Raw genomic sequence first — 14,355 nt, 5'->3', positions numbered from 1 at the left:
CAATTTCTTACTGGGAGGTAGTAATAAAAGGGCAGCATTACAGAAAGAAGATACACAGAGTGAAGTCTTCCATCTGTCAGGTCACCACAATGGCTGGAGCTTGGCCAGTCTGAAGCCAGGAGCCAGGAGCTAGCTGCCTCTGTGTCTCCCAAATAGGTGCAGGGGAGCAAGCAGTTGGCTGCTTTTCATTGCGCATTAGCAGGGAGCTAGATTGGAAGTGGAGCAGCCAGGACTTGAACTGGCACCCAAAGGAGATCAGAACTGGAGTCCTGATGCTGCATTTGGAAGCTTTACGCAGTGTGCGCAGCACCGGCTTCCAGAAGAGCTTCTTTGGTAGATTAGTGTGATAATTAAATGAGAGGTTGGGGTCAGCATTGCAGCACAGCAGTTTAAGTGTCAACCAGGGATGTCAACATCCCAAATGATTACCAGTTCAAGTCCTGGCTGTCCTTTCAATCCTGCTCCCTGCTAATGCTCCTGGGAAAGAACAGAAAGTGTCCCAGGGACTCGGGCCCTGATGACCTCCTGGGAGACCTGGCTGAAGCTCCTGGCTGCTCACTTGAGCAGCGGCCAGCCCTGGGCCTGCTGAGAGCATTTGGAGAGTGAATCAGCAGGTGGATCTTCCTCTTCTCTCCCTCTCTCCATCTCTTTGCAACTCTGCCTTTCAAACCAGTGCAAAAAAAACCTTGGGGAAAATTGAAATGAAAGGTGCATGTTTATATCCCTGGGTCAGAAGACATGGCTATCAGCAAATGAGAGCGCACAGGTTGGCCTTTGCCTCTGCCTTTACTCCAGGGCCAGGGGCTTTAGTCCTTAGGCTTACAGGGGCTTCCTGCTCCATCCCTAACCATGTGAGTTCCAACATCTTCTTTGCACAAAAGCAAGCAACTATTCCTAGATTTATTTTCCAAACAAGACCATCAGATTTGTCAGAAAGCACAAGCCCGAGTGGAATTTGTCGAGAGAATGCAGGCTGGTCGTGGGGACCCTCGGAGAGAGCGACTCCCACAGGACTTCTCAAGTTAATCTCCTGGCGAAGTTGGAACCAACTAAACAGAAAATTCCTCTGGTGTCCCAGGGCCCCATGCCATGGCTAAAGAAAAAACTGATTTAAAATGTTCTCAGATTAGGATTCATGTGTGGGTGGAGCTTTGTGTACAAGAGAGTCTGGCAGTAAGTCTCACGCAGTTCTCAGTCACATCGAGTAGAAAGCTTTCTTGTCTCATAGATCATTGAGGATATGAGAATGTCACACTCCCTGCTTTGCCCCGAGAAGACAACTCTGGTAAAAACCCTGTCGCTTCTCGGCCTTTTGGCTGAGATCAAGTGTAGAACACAGCCTCGCTCCCAAGCAATCTGTGACTTGCATGTCACTGTATGTCTCACGGTTCTCAACTTTCAAATAAGGATGAAAACAGGACTCCATTCACCAGACTGTTTGAAAGGTTAAGCTAGGTAGTAATACGAAACACTTGGAAAAAAACCTATATACAGGTAGATAGGGGAAACCACTCTTTCTGGGTTAGCTAACTAATACTGTTATTTATTTTAGAGATTATTTATTTGTTTGAAAGGCAGAGAGATGGATCTTCCATTTACTACTTTATTCTAAGATGCCCACAGCAGCCAGATCTGGTCCAGGCTGAAATTAGCATCCCGGAATTCCAGCTGGGTCTCCCACATGACTGGCAAGGGGCCAGGTACATGGGCTGCCATCTGCTGCCTTCCCAGGTACACTAGCAGGAAGCTGGACTGGAAGTTGAATAGATTAGAAATGACATTCTGATACAAGGTGTGAGTGCCGTAACCCACAGCCAACCTTCTATGCCACATCAGCCCCTTATATCATTACCTGAGTTTCAAGATTCTTGGAGTCTCCATATTAAGGGTTAGAGACAACAGGGAGGCAACATGGGAGCGTTGTCCCTACAGTCTCTGAAAAGATATCTACGTTCAAATCCAGCCTGTAATCATTACTTGTTCCACGTTCTGAGACTACTAAAACTCTTCAATGCCAATGGTTTCTTCACCTGCCTTCCTCACAGGATCATTATAAAATGTAATGAGTTGATACATGGCATACAACTAACATAGTGTTTGGCATATAACGTTCTCCCAAACTGTGTTCAACAGAATTGTCATTAGTCATTTTCCTTGTTGTATTTTATATAAATATGATAAAGATTTATTTACTTTTACTGGAAAGTAAAATTTACAGAGAGAAGGAGAGATAGAGACAAAGATCTTTTGCCCACTGCTTCACTCCCCAAGTGGCTTCGAAGGCCAGACCTGAGCTGCTCCAAAGCCAGGGGCCAGGAGCCTGGAGCCTGGATCTTCTTCCAGGTCTCCCATGAAGGTATAAGGTCCCAAGGCTTTGACGCTCACACAGGACACCCTGACTCCTGGCTTTGGCTAATGTGGGCACTGGGGAATGAAGCAGCAGAGGAAAGCTTACTCTCCTGCCTGTCTCCAATGGATGAGGAGGCTGAGGGAGGAAGGTATGGAGAAAGAATCATCAAACTACAGTTTCAGAGGGAAAACGAGCTTGAATCCACCAGAAATTAGATTGATCATTGGTACTCCCTTATTTCTTTTTAAATGGAGGTTGTCTAAATACCTCAGCTTAATGCACTGCTAAAATTAGCTTGATTTAAAATTAAACACTCTGACTTATATTAGGGGGGGAATTGAATTAAAAATAGGTATATTTGTGTTTAAACCAAGTTTTAAATCTGTGCAGGTGTTTTATTACATGCATTTTCACAGATTTCTGGAAGATCTCTCATTAGTATAAAAAGCAAATAAAGACTAGTCTACAAGCCAGGACTTAAAAATCTATCAAGCCTGTGTCGATGCAAGGAATCCTGAGTAGTCCCTCCAACTTCACTTTCCTGGAATTACACAAGATTCAGGACAGATGTCTGTGTAGGTTGTTAAATATTTTAGGCTGACAAGAATGATGAAAATCTGTACTGCTAATATATTCTGTGCATGAAGTGTGGGTTCTAAAAAGCCCCAGTCTGGGCCAGACATGGTAGCCTAGTGGCTAAAGTCCTCGCCTTGCATGTGCCAGGATCCTATATGGGCACCGGTTCTAATCCCGGCAGCCCCACTTCCCGTCCAGTTCCCTGCTTGTGGCCTGGGAAAGCAGTCGAGGATGGCCTAAAGCCTTGGGACCCTGCACCTGCACCCAGCCTCTCAGAAGAGGCTCTGGGCTCCTGGCTCAGCTCCAGCCGTTGCAGCCACTTGGGGAGTGAATCAACGGATGGAAGATCTTCCTCTGTGTATCTGACTTTCCAATACAAATAAAATAAATCTCTTTTTTTAAAGGACCCCAGTATTTACCACTGATTCTTTTAAAAAGGAAAGGAAAAAGAGACTAAAATTAACTCACATTTTCATTCTTAGAATATGTGCAAAAAGAAAGAAAAAAACAGAAGCAAATGTGTGATTTCTGACATGCGTTATTCACTTGTATGATTTGTAATGAAAAGCCAAAGAGTTTACTTCCCTAAAAGTTAAATTTACAAATGGGCTTGTGCATGATCAAAATACACTTTAGAGGAAAATCCTCCAACAGTCTCTTTTATTGTGCATTTTTAATAAAGTCAAAGAAACAGAAGAAATGTGTAGAAACTTAAGAAAGAAAACTTGCAGAGTTTCAGACTAGACAGTTTTGGTCCTGCAACACTGCTAAGCACAGAGGCAGCTTCTGCAGGAAGCAAAAGCACGTTAAGGCCATCCTCATGGCAGCAGAGCGCTGAGGAACGCGTCAGCTCTCTGGCAGTGCAGCAAAAGCTTGTCAAATAAGGAATGGAAATTTCTCTACACAGCTAGCTAACTTGTATATCACACTGCTGTATAGAAACACTGCCATTCTGTTAAGAGCAATAGAATGAAAAGTACCACGATGACTGACTGCAGAGCAACCGGCTTGCAAAAACATGTTACCTGTATGTTTTGGGTTTTTTTTTTTTTTCCTAATTCATTCCCAATAGGAGTAGATGAACTTGAAGTTTGGGAGTATTCCTTAAGACTGCCAAAGTATTTTAGGTCAAATTGTGAATTTCCCTTGACATTCTCATCCAAGATTATGCTGAGGATGGAGAAGAGAATCCTTCAAATGGTTCAAAGAGTGAGTTTGCATGTGTTATGGAAAAAGCAGGCAACAATCACCCTCCCTGCTCATGCCCGCTGCGGGCCAGAAGGAGAGCCAGGCTGGCAGCAGCCGGGAGCTCGCGGGGGCAGATACAAGGCTGCTGCATCGTCGACATTTGCCCAGAGCTCCCCTATCTTCGAGAGGCATATCTCAACATAAAACATGGTAACCATAAGCTAAGAGCTGCAAAGAAAGCTCTGGAAGCACTAAGTCCTATTTCAGGAAATTGATATTCCTCCCAGCACACTGTCATTCTGGCTGCCTTTTCCAATTATGAAAAGAAAAATATCCTAAAAATCCCCAAGGGATCCAAGGATCCCATTCAGCAATTCTGGTTTTAACAAGGAGGAACGCAGACTCAGTGCTGACCTTGGAGTGGGTCACACGGAGCCTAAATACAGGGGAGTCAGTCATGGCAGGAAGGCGCAAGGCAGGCAGGTGAAATCCCAAGAATGAGAGTCAAACAAGAGAATCCAAGCACCCAGCATGACTGGCGGGGGGCCAGAGGTTAGGAGCTGTCCAAAGAGCTAGGAGCTAAGAGGTTCATTTGCTGATGGTTCTACTAGGAGGTGCCAGCACCATCTACAGCAGCGCTCCAGCACCAGGTCTGTGGGAAAACAGACAAGGACACACCAGCTGAGACAGGAGAGCCGGGGGCAGGGAGCAAGATATTCCTGACAAAACCCCAGAGTTTACAGAGAAAAGACACCAAGGGGCACTGTAAGCCAAGTGTGAAACTCAGTGTTATCACTTTACATGCATGCCTCAGTCAATCACACAAAAGTGAAATGAAGGTCCTGGATGCTTAAAATAGAGCCGGAGAGAAGCAGATGCAGGCTGTGCCTCTGGTTGGAACGCTGAGCGATCTGCAGAACTCTCAGCAAAGGAGAATCCTGCCACCCCCTTAATGTGCTCCCCAGAAGCACACTGGAAAAGCGATATGAATGAGAAGACCTCAAGTTTATGACACTGATAAATCACAAACTTGGAATCAGTGAGAATGCTCACTTTGTGCTAAATGCTCTCATGTATACAATCTTCACGATATTAGGAAACCGGTATTTCTAATATCTCCAGGAATGTCCCAGGAATCTGAGAGACAGAGAGGATTAATAACTTGCCCAAGGCCACACAGTTTTAAAGGAAAGTGCATGGTTCCATCTCAACACGTCTAGAACTTGTGTTAACTGCACTAGCCATCCCTCGGGCAAGGAACCATCTTAGAAGGGGGCAGAATGAACCGAAGCACATAAGACAATACATAAGGACATCTTCATGATCCAATACTAGACTCATTCATCAACTATGAGGCACTTGTAAAAGCCTATTAACAGGTGAGTATGTCAGCATTTAAATATTCCCAAATCCGGGCATACAGTGGATCTTCAAAACACTCCTGAAAATATTCATCTTGAAAAACCTGTGCACAGATTTCAAGGTGTTTGTTTGTTTTTTGTTTTGCACTCTCTCGAACTTATCTTTGAACTCTACTTTTTCATGGAGTACCTTTGTGGAGCACCTACTGCATGCCAGGTCCTTTCATATACAATGAAGATGGTAAGTAGATAGGATCTCTGCACATCTCGAAGAGCAACCAAGTGCTGCTCAGGCTTAGGGCGTCCACTGCAGTGATGTGGGGGATCGGTGGCCTTAGGGCGTCCACTGCAGTGATGTGGGGGATCGGTGGCCTTAGGGCGTCCACTGCAGTGATGTGGGGGATCGGTGGCCTTAGGGCGTCCACTGCAGTGATGTGGGGGATCGGTGGTCTTAAGGCACTACATCTTGGGAAGCTGTGTTCTTCCACATGTGTGTAATATTACTGGATCACTGATGAAGAATTTCCAACAGAGCAAACTCCAGAAGCCAAGGTCCAGTGGATGTGGGAATGTTAGCATGGAGACAGCCTTGTGGAAAGGAAAAGCAACGGAGCATCCAGGAACCCACATCCTGTCTCGGGGCTGCCACTGCCAGCCTGGGAGTGTGACTGGAGGCCTGCTCCTTAGTAAAACGATGAGGCTGTACAGGTTGACGTCTAAGGCAGGCAAGGAACACCCCCACAGAGACAGCTGCTGGCTTCCAGCTTCTCTACAATGTGGGCCTGCACTTCTGCTTTCAAAGCTCCAGGAGAGAAATCAGAGCACCAAGAACCCCAGGAGGGGAGGGATCACCTTATGAACGCCCATGGTGTCAGGGTGCAATGCTCACTCGGCCCTTTGAGGGCAGGAAAAAAGCTGGCATCCACGGGAAGGAGACTGGCCCTTCTCATGCAGGCAGGCCCTTTGGGATCTCAGCCAGATGTTTGATTCAGCTGGAGTGCAGGAAGTATCGCTGATAAATATATTTATCACTGTTAATAAAACACGGCACATGACCAAGTGCAGAACTGAAACTCGGGTGGCCAAGCAAGCAAGGGCGTCCTCACAGAGAAGGAAAAGTTCGTGTGAAGGCAGGGGTGTTGGACAGGGACGCACCCACCCGTGCTGACGATGTCATTTTGGTGCGCTCTGCCCCAGCCTCCTCCCTCAGCCCTTAGTTATGCTTGCACTTCTGCCTCAGATGCCATATCTTGCTCTGGGATACAAGACCTGACAAGCTTTTCTCCCATATTAGGTGATTTCCGAAACCCCAATTCTATTGTGGATGGACAGTGTGGTACAATGAGGGCTTGGGGTTTCCTTTTTCACCACCTCTTAAGTTCATACATCTCTTTCAGTGCCTTGCTGTTCCAAACTCCCCGAAAGCAGCACCTGGATCAGCCTTCCTTTCCCTCCTCAGTTCCTCTAGCAGAGTCGGGTTAAAGGTAAACAGCTACAACGTCCAAAGCCGAGAGTGAAGCCAAATCCACTTCATGACTGACTGCTGCTCTGACAGTTCAGACACGAAGTCATCGACAGAACCATCTCCAAGGGCTTCTGCCCCCACAGCTGGCATCAGGAAAACAGAAAAACCTTTTCTTTTTGATCCATTTATTTGATTGGAAAGGCAGATGAACAGAGAGAAGGAGAGACAAAAAGATCTACCATCCACTGATCCACTCCTTAAATGGCTGGCAGCAGCTGAGCTGATATGAAGTTAGGAGCCTGGAGCTTCCTCTGGGTCTCCCATGTGCGTGTACGGGCCCAACCACTTGGGTCAGCCTTTGCTGCTGTCCCAGGCTATCAGCAGGAGCTGGAACAGAAATGCAGCAGCCATGGAAGGTGAGCACCTCAGGAAGGGGCTTTGTTTGCTATGTCACTGCACTGGTCCAAGAATGAACAATCTTGATTTCAATTGAGAACCATTGTTTAAGGGATTCCAACAGTCTCTAAATGATAACTAAAATCAACATGATTTTACAGGATTAATAAATGAATAAAGAAGGTTTTTCTTTTTCTTTTTAAATATAGGCTAAACTGGACCACTTCTTTTCTGGATTCCAATCAAACCTCCAATTGGCAGTGAGTTTACATTAGAGTCTGGCAGAATTTCACTTCCTGTGACAAACTGGGGCAGGCATTTGGAGCAGCGCTGTGATGGCGCTTGCGGATACCCACTTCCCACACTGGAGTGCCGGGGTTCCAGTTCTGGCTCTGCCCTGTGCACCTCAGCAGGTGACGGCTGCAGGACTCACAGTCTTTGGGGATACCCACTTCCCACACTGGAGTGCCGGGGTTCCAGGTCTGGCTCTGCCCTGTGCACCTCGGCAGGTGACGGCTGCAGGACTCACTGTCCTTGCTGCCCATGCAGGAGGCCGGGGTGCAGAGATCCCCACGTTATCTGGCCCAGAGCACCATGTAGAGTCAGCCAGGGAGTGGGAGACTGCTTTCTTTCTCTGTCTCCTTCTCTCCCTTCTCTCTTCCTTCCTCTCTCCTTCTCTCTCTCTCTCTCTCTCTCTCTCACACACACACACACACACACACACACACACACACACTCCCCAACTCAGAGAGAAATCAAAAACAAACCACGGGCAAACCATGGGCAAAATAAGAAAGTAGACAAGACCGTACTGAGCTGCAGTGCCAGGTCACTCAGAGCGGCACACATGTTTTTCTGGGGACAGCCTCCCTCGTAGCAGACAGACTAAGCCAGCATGCCGCCCTATGAAATCCACCTTCTCTGTGCAAAGGCCCATGACCGAGGTGTATTGCAAGCATGATCAGAGACGTATAGACACTGAAAACTCTAAGGAAACTAAAGCAGCAGACATCAAACACCATGTGGAGTCGCAGAAGACACACGCTGCAGCCAGGGACGTTGCCAACCATTCCGGTGAGGATTCAGACCTGCTTCCTGTCAACTCCTCTCACTGGGCATCAGTGCTGCTCTTGCCACTGTGGTTCTCCCCGCTGACCAAGGACAGGTGGGAAGCACTGCCCATGCTCCCGGAACTTGAAAGCAGGACTCTCTGAAACCCATACTTCCCAGGGTGGATCCAACACACCGAGCCGGATGGAGCCCCTTACAGAGGGTTTTGGAAACAGGATGAAGTCAATGTTTAGAGAGGCCTGCCAAACTTCAGCCTGGGACCGTTTTGTTAACTCTAATTGACCAATCCTGCAATGAATTCGTTCAGGAAATTCTTTGTGATGGCTTCTGGGCAGGCAACCACAGCAATGGCACACCTCTTCTCCCTCACTCCCCAGAGACCAGAGAAGATGATGGTCATGTCCAAGTTGAAAAACAAGATCTGTACCGACCGAAGCCTGACCTGCCCACTCCACCCTGCAGTGTCGGGACGAGAGTGAACTCCCTTCCCGCCAGCCCAGCCAGGCCTGGGCCAGAAAGCCATGACTGTTAGAAAGAAAGCAAAGAGGAAAGCCACAGTGCCTTCATTATACTGTTACATCGGAGCCACCTTTTCCTATAAGCGTCTTACTGTTTTCTCTGGGTTTAACGGCCACGCGGGTGCCAAGTTGCCCCACTTCAGCAGAGAGTACATCCTGTGGTATATGTTCAGCCAGCAGTGGCATGCACTGGTCCAGAGGTGGGCTATGAGGGGCCCTTCCGAAGGGACGGTCGGGGAGTGGGATCAGGGCCACTGGCCCTTGGTTTCTGGAGTGGTGTTGATTTCCTTTTTTCAGGGCCATACCGCAGGATGGCATGAAGGAAGCTGCTCACGCTCAGACACCTTCCACCTGGTCAGGGTCCCCCCACAGGATCAACAGTGCAGGTGTGTCAGGGGGTCATATCCCCACACACAGGGTCAACAGAGCAGGTGTGTCAGAGGGTCATATCCCCTCACACAGGGTCAACAGTGCAGGTGTGTCAGGGGGTCATATCCCCTCACACAGGGTCAACAGTGCAGGTGTGTCAGGGAGTCATAGCCCCACACACAGGGTCAACAGTGCAGGTGTGTCAGAGGGTCATAGCCCCACACAGGGTCAACAGTGCAGGTGTGTCAGGGGGTCATAGCCCCACACACAGGGTCAACAGTGTAGGTGTGTCAGGGGAAACAGTACGGATGAGCTCACACTGTAGACACCCTTTCTGTTGGACACAGCCCACTGAGCTGCGACAGCAGCCTCTCAGAACCCAGACCTGTTCCAGACACACAGTGGGGCTCGACCACCTGAATCTGTCACCGGCCCACAGGAGAAGCTTCTTGAGTTGCAGAAGCTTTGAGGCTGCAGAGTCAACTCTCCAGATTCACATTGGTGGCACAGGTAAGTAAGGCGGGCTGGCACGGCACTCTCACACTATCAGGTCCGAGGAAGGCAGTGAGATCCAGAGAGACTTCTCTAAGGCTGTTGGCGGGATAGGGCCCCCATCCCATGAGGAAAGAACAATGGCCTTTACCCGGCTACAGTGAACAGCCCAGGTATTGAAGATCTAGCATCTGCTGGAAGTAAGTCTACTACCAACTTACCTCCTTCGTGTTCCTTTCCCTGCCCTAACGGCGGAGTCAGCCAGGCTGGGTAATGCAGACCCCGTGGTACCGGACAGAGAGGCACCCAACCGTGAGAACCAGCAAGCCTGGACAGAGTGCATGCTGGGGACAGCTCCTGCAGCCTGCACAGAGATTGGGGTGCCACCCTTCTCCAGGGAGGCTAGCTGAGTGAGGACGCCAGCTGGCAGGCTTCACAGCCAGCGCTGTGGTTAACAACAGGGCCGTCTTCCAGCCAGGAGGCTCTGAGGCATCAGGCTTACAGATGGTGGCACAAGAGAAAGGGGGCGGTCAAGGGCCGGTGCCTGTGATTGGGTTCTGAAAATCATCTATTTTTTCTTACAGTACACAACAACTAAGAAGACATTTCTGACATCTTCCCCCTTTGCCCCCCCCCCCAACACATACTTAAATTTTGTCATTGGAACCCAAACAGTGAGGCATACTGTGAACAAGGACCAACGCTAGCCAGCTCTGCAGTCCATAGATGAAACCACACAGCCAAGTCCCATCCCGCCCGGGGAAGCGCAGGGTTTAGCACTGACACCCGCACACAGCAGCCTGGGACCACTCTGGCAAAGCTGGACCAGAACCTGTTCAGTCCAGCGTTCCCAGATCCTGGTGCTCCTTGCACCCGGCCTACTGGCAGCACCCACTGGTTTCCCTGGACTCTTGGCCTCGCTCCCTCCCAGTATGGAGTGCTGGGGAGGCACCAAAGCCCCCGATTCCGCCCGCGGGCCAGGTAAACAAATGTCTGCTTCCCGACTCTGGCAGCACAGCACACTGCTGGAAGGAGGTAGGCTTCCCCTCCCGGAGGGAATCAACTCCCAGATAACAATATCCATGCGGGGAAAGAACGCCAGCCAGCAAGGAAGAAAGTTCACCTCGAGCCCTCTCCACCGAGCCCCCCTTACCTTCCTCATTCAAAATCCAGGGCAGAAACTCCAACACTGAATCAAAGCCACAAGTGTCCTCTTCAAAGGCGCAGGAACCCGCGGGCAGGTCCAGGGCACCGGCCAGCTGCAGGGCTGTGGGCGCAAAACCAGTTTCAGTTCAGACGCCCGGACGCGAGCGTTTGCACCCACTCGGGGCGTTCCACGAGTGTCCCCCCCACCCCGTGAAAGCGGGAGGAAAGCTCAAGGCAGAGGAATGCACTACCTCCCGCGGCACCCCAGGGCGCGACCCCATTCCCAACCAGCCCTGACTGGGCCAGGGGCAGAGGGTTAGGGGCTGCAGAGACGGCCAGGTTAAGCCCAGCTGGCAGTGCCAATGGGGGCAGCAAGGCCTGAGCGAGTCGTGAGCGCACCTTCCGGGGTCTCCCGAGTCCACCTTACCTTGCACCGCCAGGAGGACGGCCCTGAACAGCATGGTTACCATCGCAGGAGGAGGAGGGGAGGCACCAGGTGCGAGCCGCCAGCCCCCGGCCACCCACGGAACACTAAGCGTGGGGCGCGGGCGCGCGGCAAAGCGTGTGCGGCTGGCGGTTCCACTTGGCGCAGCGGCGCCGGGAGCCGAGCCGGACGCCCGAGGGGCGGGCAGCCGGGCTGGACCCGGGGCTGCAGCAGGGGGCCGGGCGGGGAGGAGACGTCTGCACACTTGGGAAGGGTCAGCGGCGCCTGGGATTTTAGAGCTTGGGAGCAGACCCTCTCAGGCTGCTGGAAGGGGCCGGCCTTGCCAAGCCTTGGTGCTGGAAGGACCTTAGGCCCCCGCCCCGCCCCTCGCGGTGGGAAACCAGCTTATTTCTGGGGTCAGCTTCCCCGCATCTGGCGAGTCAGTCCTGCACGACTGACCCTAATTTTAACTTCTTCGCTCTAGAATAGAGGGGGCAGGAATTCTCTTTAGGGCAGCCGAGAAGCAAATTTGGAAACGGTAGCGCGGACCCGGGCTTGAATTTCCCGGACCTCAGCTCCGATGGCCCCACCTCCCTAACTTTTTAGCCAGTGGAATGCCAGGCACGCCTGAGCCTCAGCGCCCTCTGAATCCCCCAAATGGACATATGCCCCTTCTCCAGAGGATCAGGAAGGATGGATGAGTGGCAGGGGACTCAGCTGGCACCCGGAGTGTACAGCGGGGCCAGGCGGGGGCGAGGTGGGGCGCGCCTGGGCGGGGGTTCCACGAAGACACCTGTTAGCTACAGGCTGGCTGAAGCGCTGAGCTCCCCACCAGCTCTGCAGGGAAGCGGCTTGACTCCGCCGTCCCGCTCACATTTGTGTCCTCCAGCTTGAGGCCCCGCCCTCAGAGGCCCCAGGACCTGGGGTGCTGTACAAAAGCCTGGCTCCTGTACCCCTGCTTTTCCTTTATCCTTTTCTTTTTATTTGAAAGGCAGATTTACAGACAAGGAGAGACAGAGTGGTCTCTTCCATCTACTGATTCATTCCTTAAATGTACACACATCTACTATCCCTATTTCTACTAAGGATAAAGTTAACTGTAGTCCTTTGTAAAAAAAAAAAAAGTTTGGCCAAATTTTCATGAGTTTTCTGTAGACAGTGACTCAAATAATTAAGACTTTTTAGTGTGTACTCCGCAGTGTATGTGTGTGTTCATATATATATATATATATATATTGCTTCAAGCAGTAGCTAATGAAAAGGAATATTTACTAAGTGTACTGGAATATGGGTTTCACATAAACTCATCTGACTTTGAGAAAAACCCTGTGGGGGAGAGATCTTTATTGCTCCCATTTCACAGATAGTGAAACTGAGTCTTAGAGCTCAGGGGCAGCAAGGAGCAGAGGCAGATCTCAAACCCAGGTCCGCTTTACTCCAAAAGCCCATTTTCTCGGTAAAGTAGACTGTTCCCCTTATGTTATATGGTTTCTTGCTCTCCGAAGGTGTGTGACAGCTGATGGATTTAATTAAAAATTCAAAGACAGATATGAAACCACTGCAAAGTTCAGGATGCTGTTTCAGCCCAGTAACTTTCAGGTTATCTGACTTTCGGCTATCCACCTGCCACTTGCTTTTCCAGGCCACTACAGAGGATTTCAGAATGTCAGCATTGCCTTGGGTGCATCCCACACCACCCTCCTCCAAGCGTGAGAAAATGAACAACCTCAAAGCCCTAGAGAGATTCAAACAGGATCTGAAACTTTAAGGTGACATCTCAGAGAGAATGATCCTGTGCTTGGCGGGAATAAAACTTCTGCTGAGCATACAGGTAGGCACATGGTCCCTAGGGTGTAGGGTGGGGTGCCTGGTATGCAGCAGGGGAACTGGAAGTGCCAATGGCTTCAACACCAATGGAAATGGCAGAAGAGAAGCAAGACTGGGGCAAGCAAGAAACGAAGCTGTGACGTGGGCCTTGCAAAGCTTCTTTAAACCCACAGAGAACCTGAGAGAGTTAGCCTTGGCTTTTCTCCTTTCTTCCACTGACCACCAGATGAGGCCTGAACTAAGACGGTGAATGAGAAGACACCAGGCGCTAAAGCTGATGCCAATTCCCCCAGAAGCTGGGACCACACGCCCTTCCTTGAACGGAAATCTGGCCAACACAAGGCTGTCCACTGTACAGATTTTGCAGAGGAAGGAAAAGATGTTGCATAAGAATTATGTGAGTGAGAGAGCCTAGGAGAGGATTCAGAGAACATACGAGTTCTGTGTGGGAACAGGCATCCTCCAGTCTTTAATCAAGGAGCCCACATCACCTAGGACTATAGGATCAGATGCCAAGGAAGCTAGAACTCCATCCGCCAAGATTAGGTTGAATGCCGTGAGTTCTGGCTTATAGAAAGCCTTGTAATGGTGTACCTCTTCTAGACTCCGAGAACGTGAACCTGTGAATGCAATCTTACTTGGGAAACAGGGACTGTGCTGATGTAAGAAACATGTAGGAGAAGGTCAGATGAAGACGGAGGCAGAGCTTGGAGTGACGTAATTCCAGGCCCAGCAACACCAGGAACCACCCAGAGCCTGAAGAGGTAACTGAAAGAGTCTGTTGGAACTTTCGTCGGGGTCTCTGGTTCCAGAGCTGTGGGGGAATCACTTCCTGTTTGCAGGAGTCACAGGACACTGACCCCAAGAGCATCATGCATTAAGCAAGCGTGTGCCACACTCCTCCTGTACATGAGCTCACTTCATCATTATGGTGCTCACTTTATAGATGACACAGACCGAGGGGTTGATCAGTCTGCTGGGAATTGCGTGTGCAGCCAACCCGTGGCCAGGAGTCGATCTCAGAGCCCAGCTCTGCTGGCTGCACAGTACACTGTCTTAGAAGCTTCCCGGTCACCAAGCTTGGCTCTCCGTCCAAGGGCTGCCTACACCACGGGCAGAAGAGTACTAGCCCCGTTGGTCAGCCCCCGTCCGAAGCTCTCCTCTCCCAGAGC

The 14,355-nt window shown here is 50.2% G+C and overlaps 1 protein-coding gene across 1 annotated transcript in view; it reads right to left on the bottom strand.

Moving 5' to 3' along the window:
* The window catches only part of MAMDC2 (MAM domain containing 2), an 82,523-nt gene extending 71,100 nt beyond the window's left edge, over positions 1–11,423 (bottom strand). The window contains exons 1-2 of the mRNA XM_040979208.1: positions 11,360–11,423; positions 10,940–11,053 (exon numbers count right to left, since the gene is read on the bottom strand). Coding sequence (XP_040835142.1) covers positions 10,940–11,053; positions 11,360–11,402 — 157 coding nt within the window. The 5' untranslated portion in view covers positions 11,403–11,423. The remainder of the gene's footprint in view (positions 1–10,939; positions 11,054–11,359) is intronic.
* Positions 11,424–14,355: the final 2,932 nt, after the last annotated feature.

This window comes from Ochotona curzoniae, unplaced genomic scaffold (genome assembly GCF_017591425.1).
Source record: "Ochotona curzoniae isolate NIBS_2020 unplaced genomic scaffold, NIBS_Ocur_1.0 contig_3050, whole genome shotgun sequence".
Classification (NCBI taxonomy): domain Eukaryota; kingdom Metazoa; phylum Chordata; class Mammalia; order Lagomorpha; family Ochotonidae; genus Ochotona; species Ochotona curzoniae.
The sequence above is the reverse complement of the archived record's forward strand: the minus strand, read 5'-3'. Positions and strand labels throughout refer to the sequence as shown.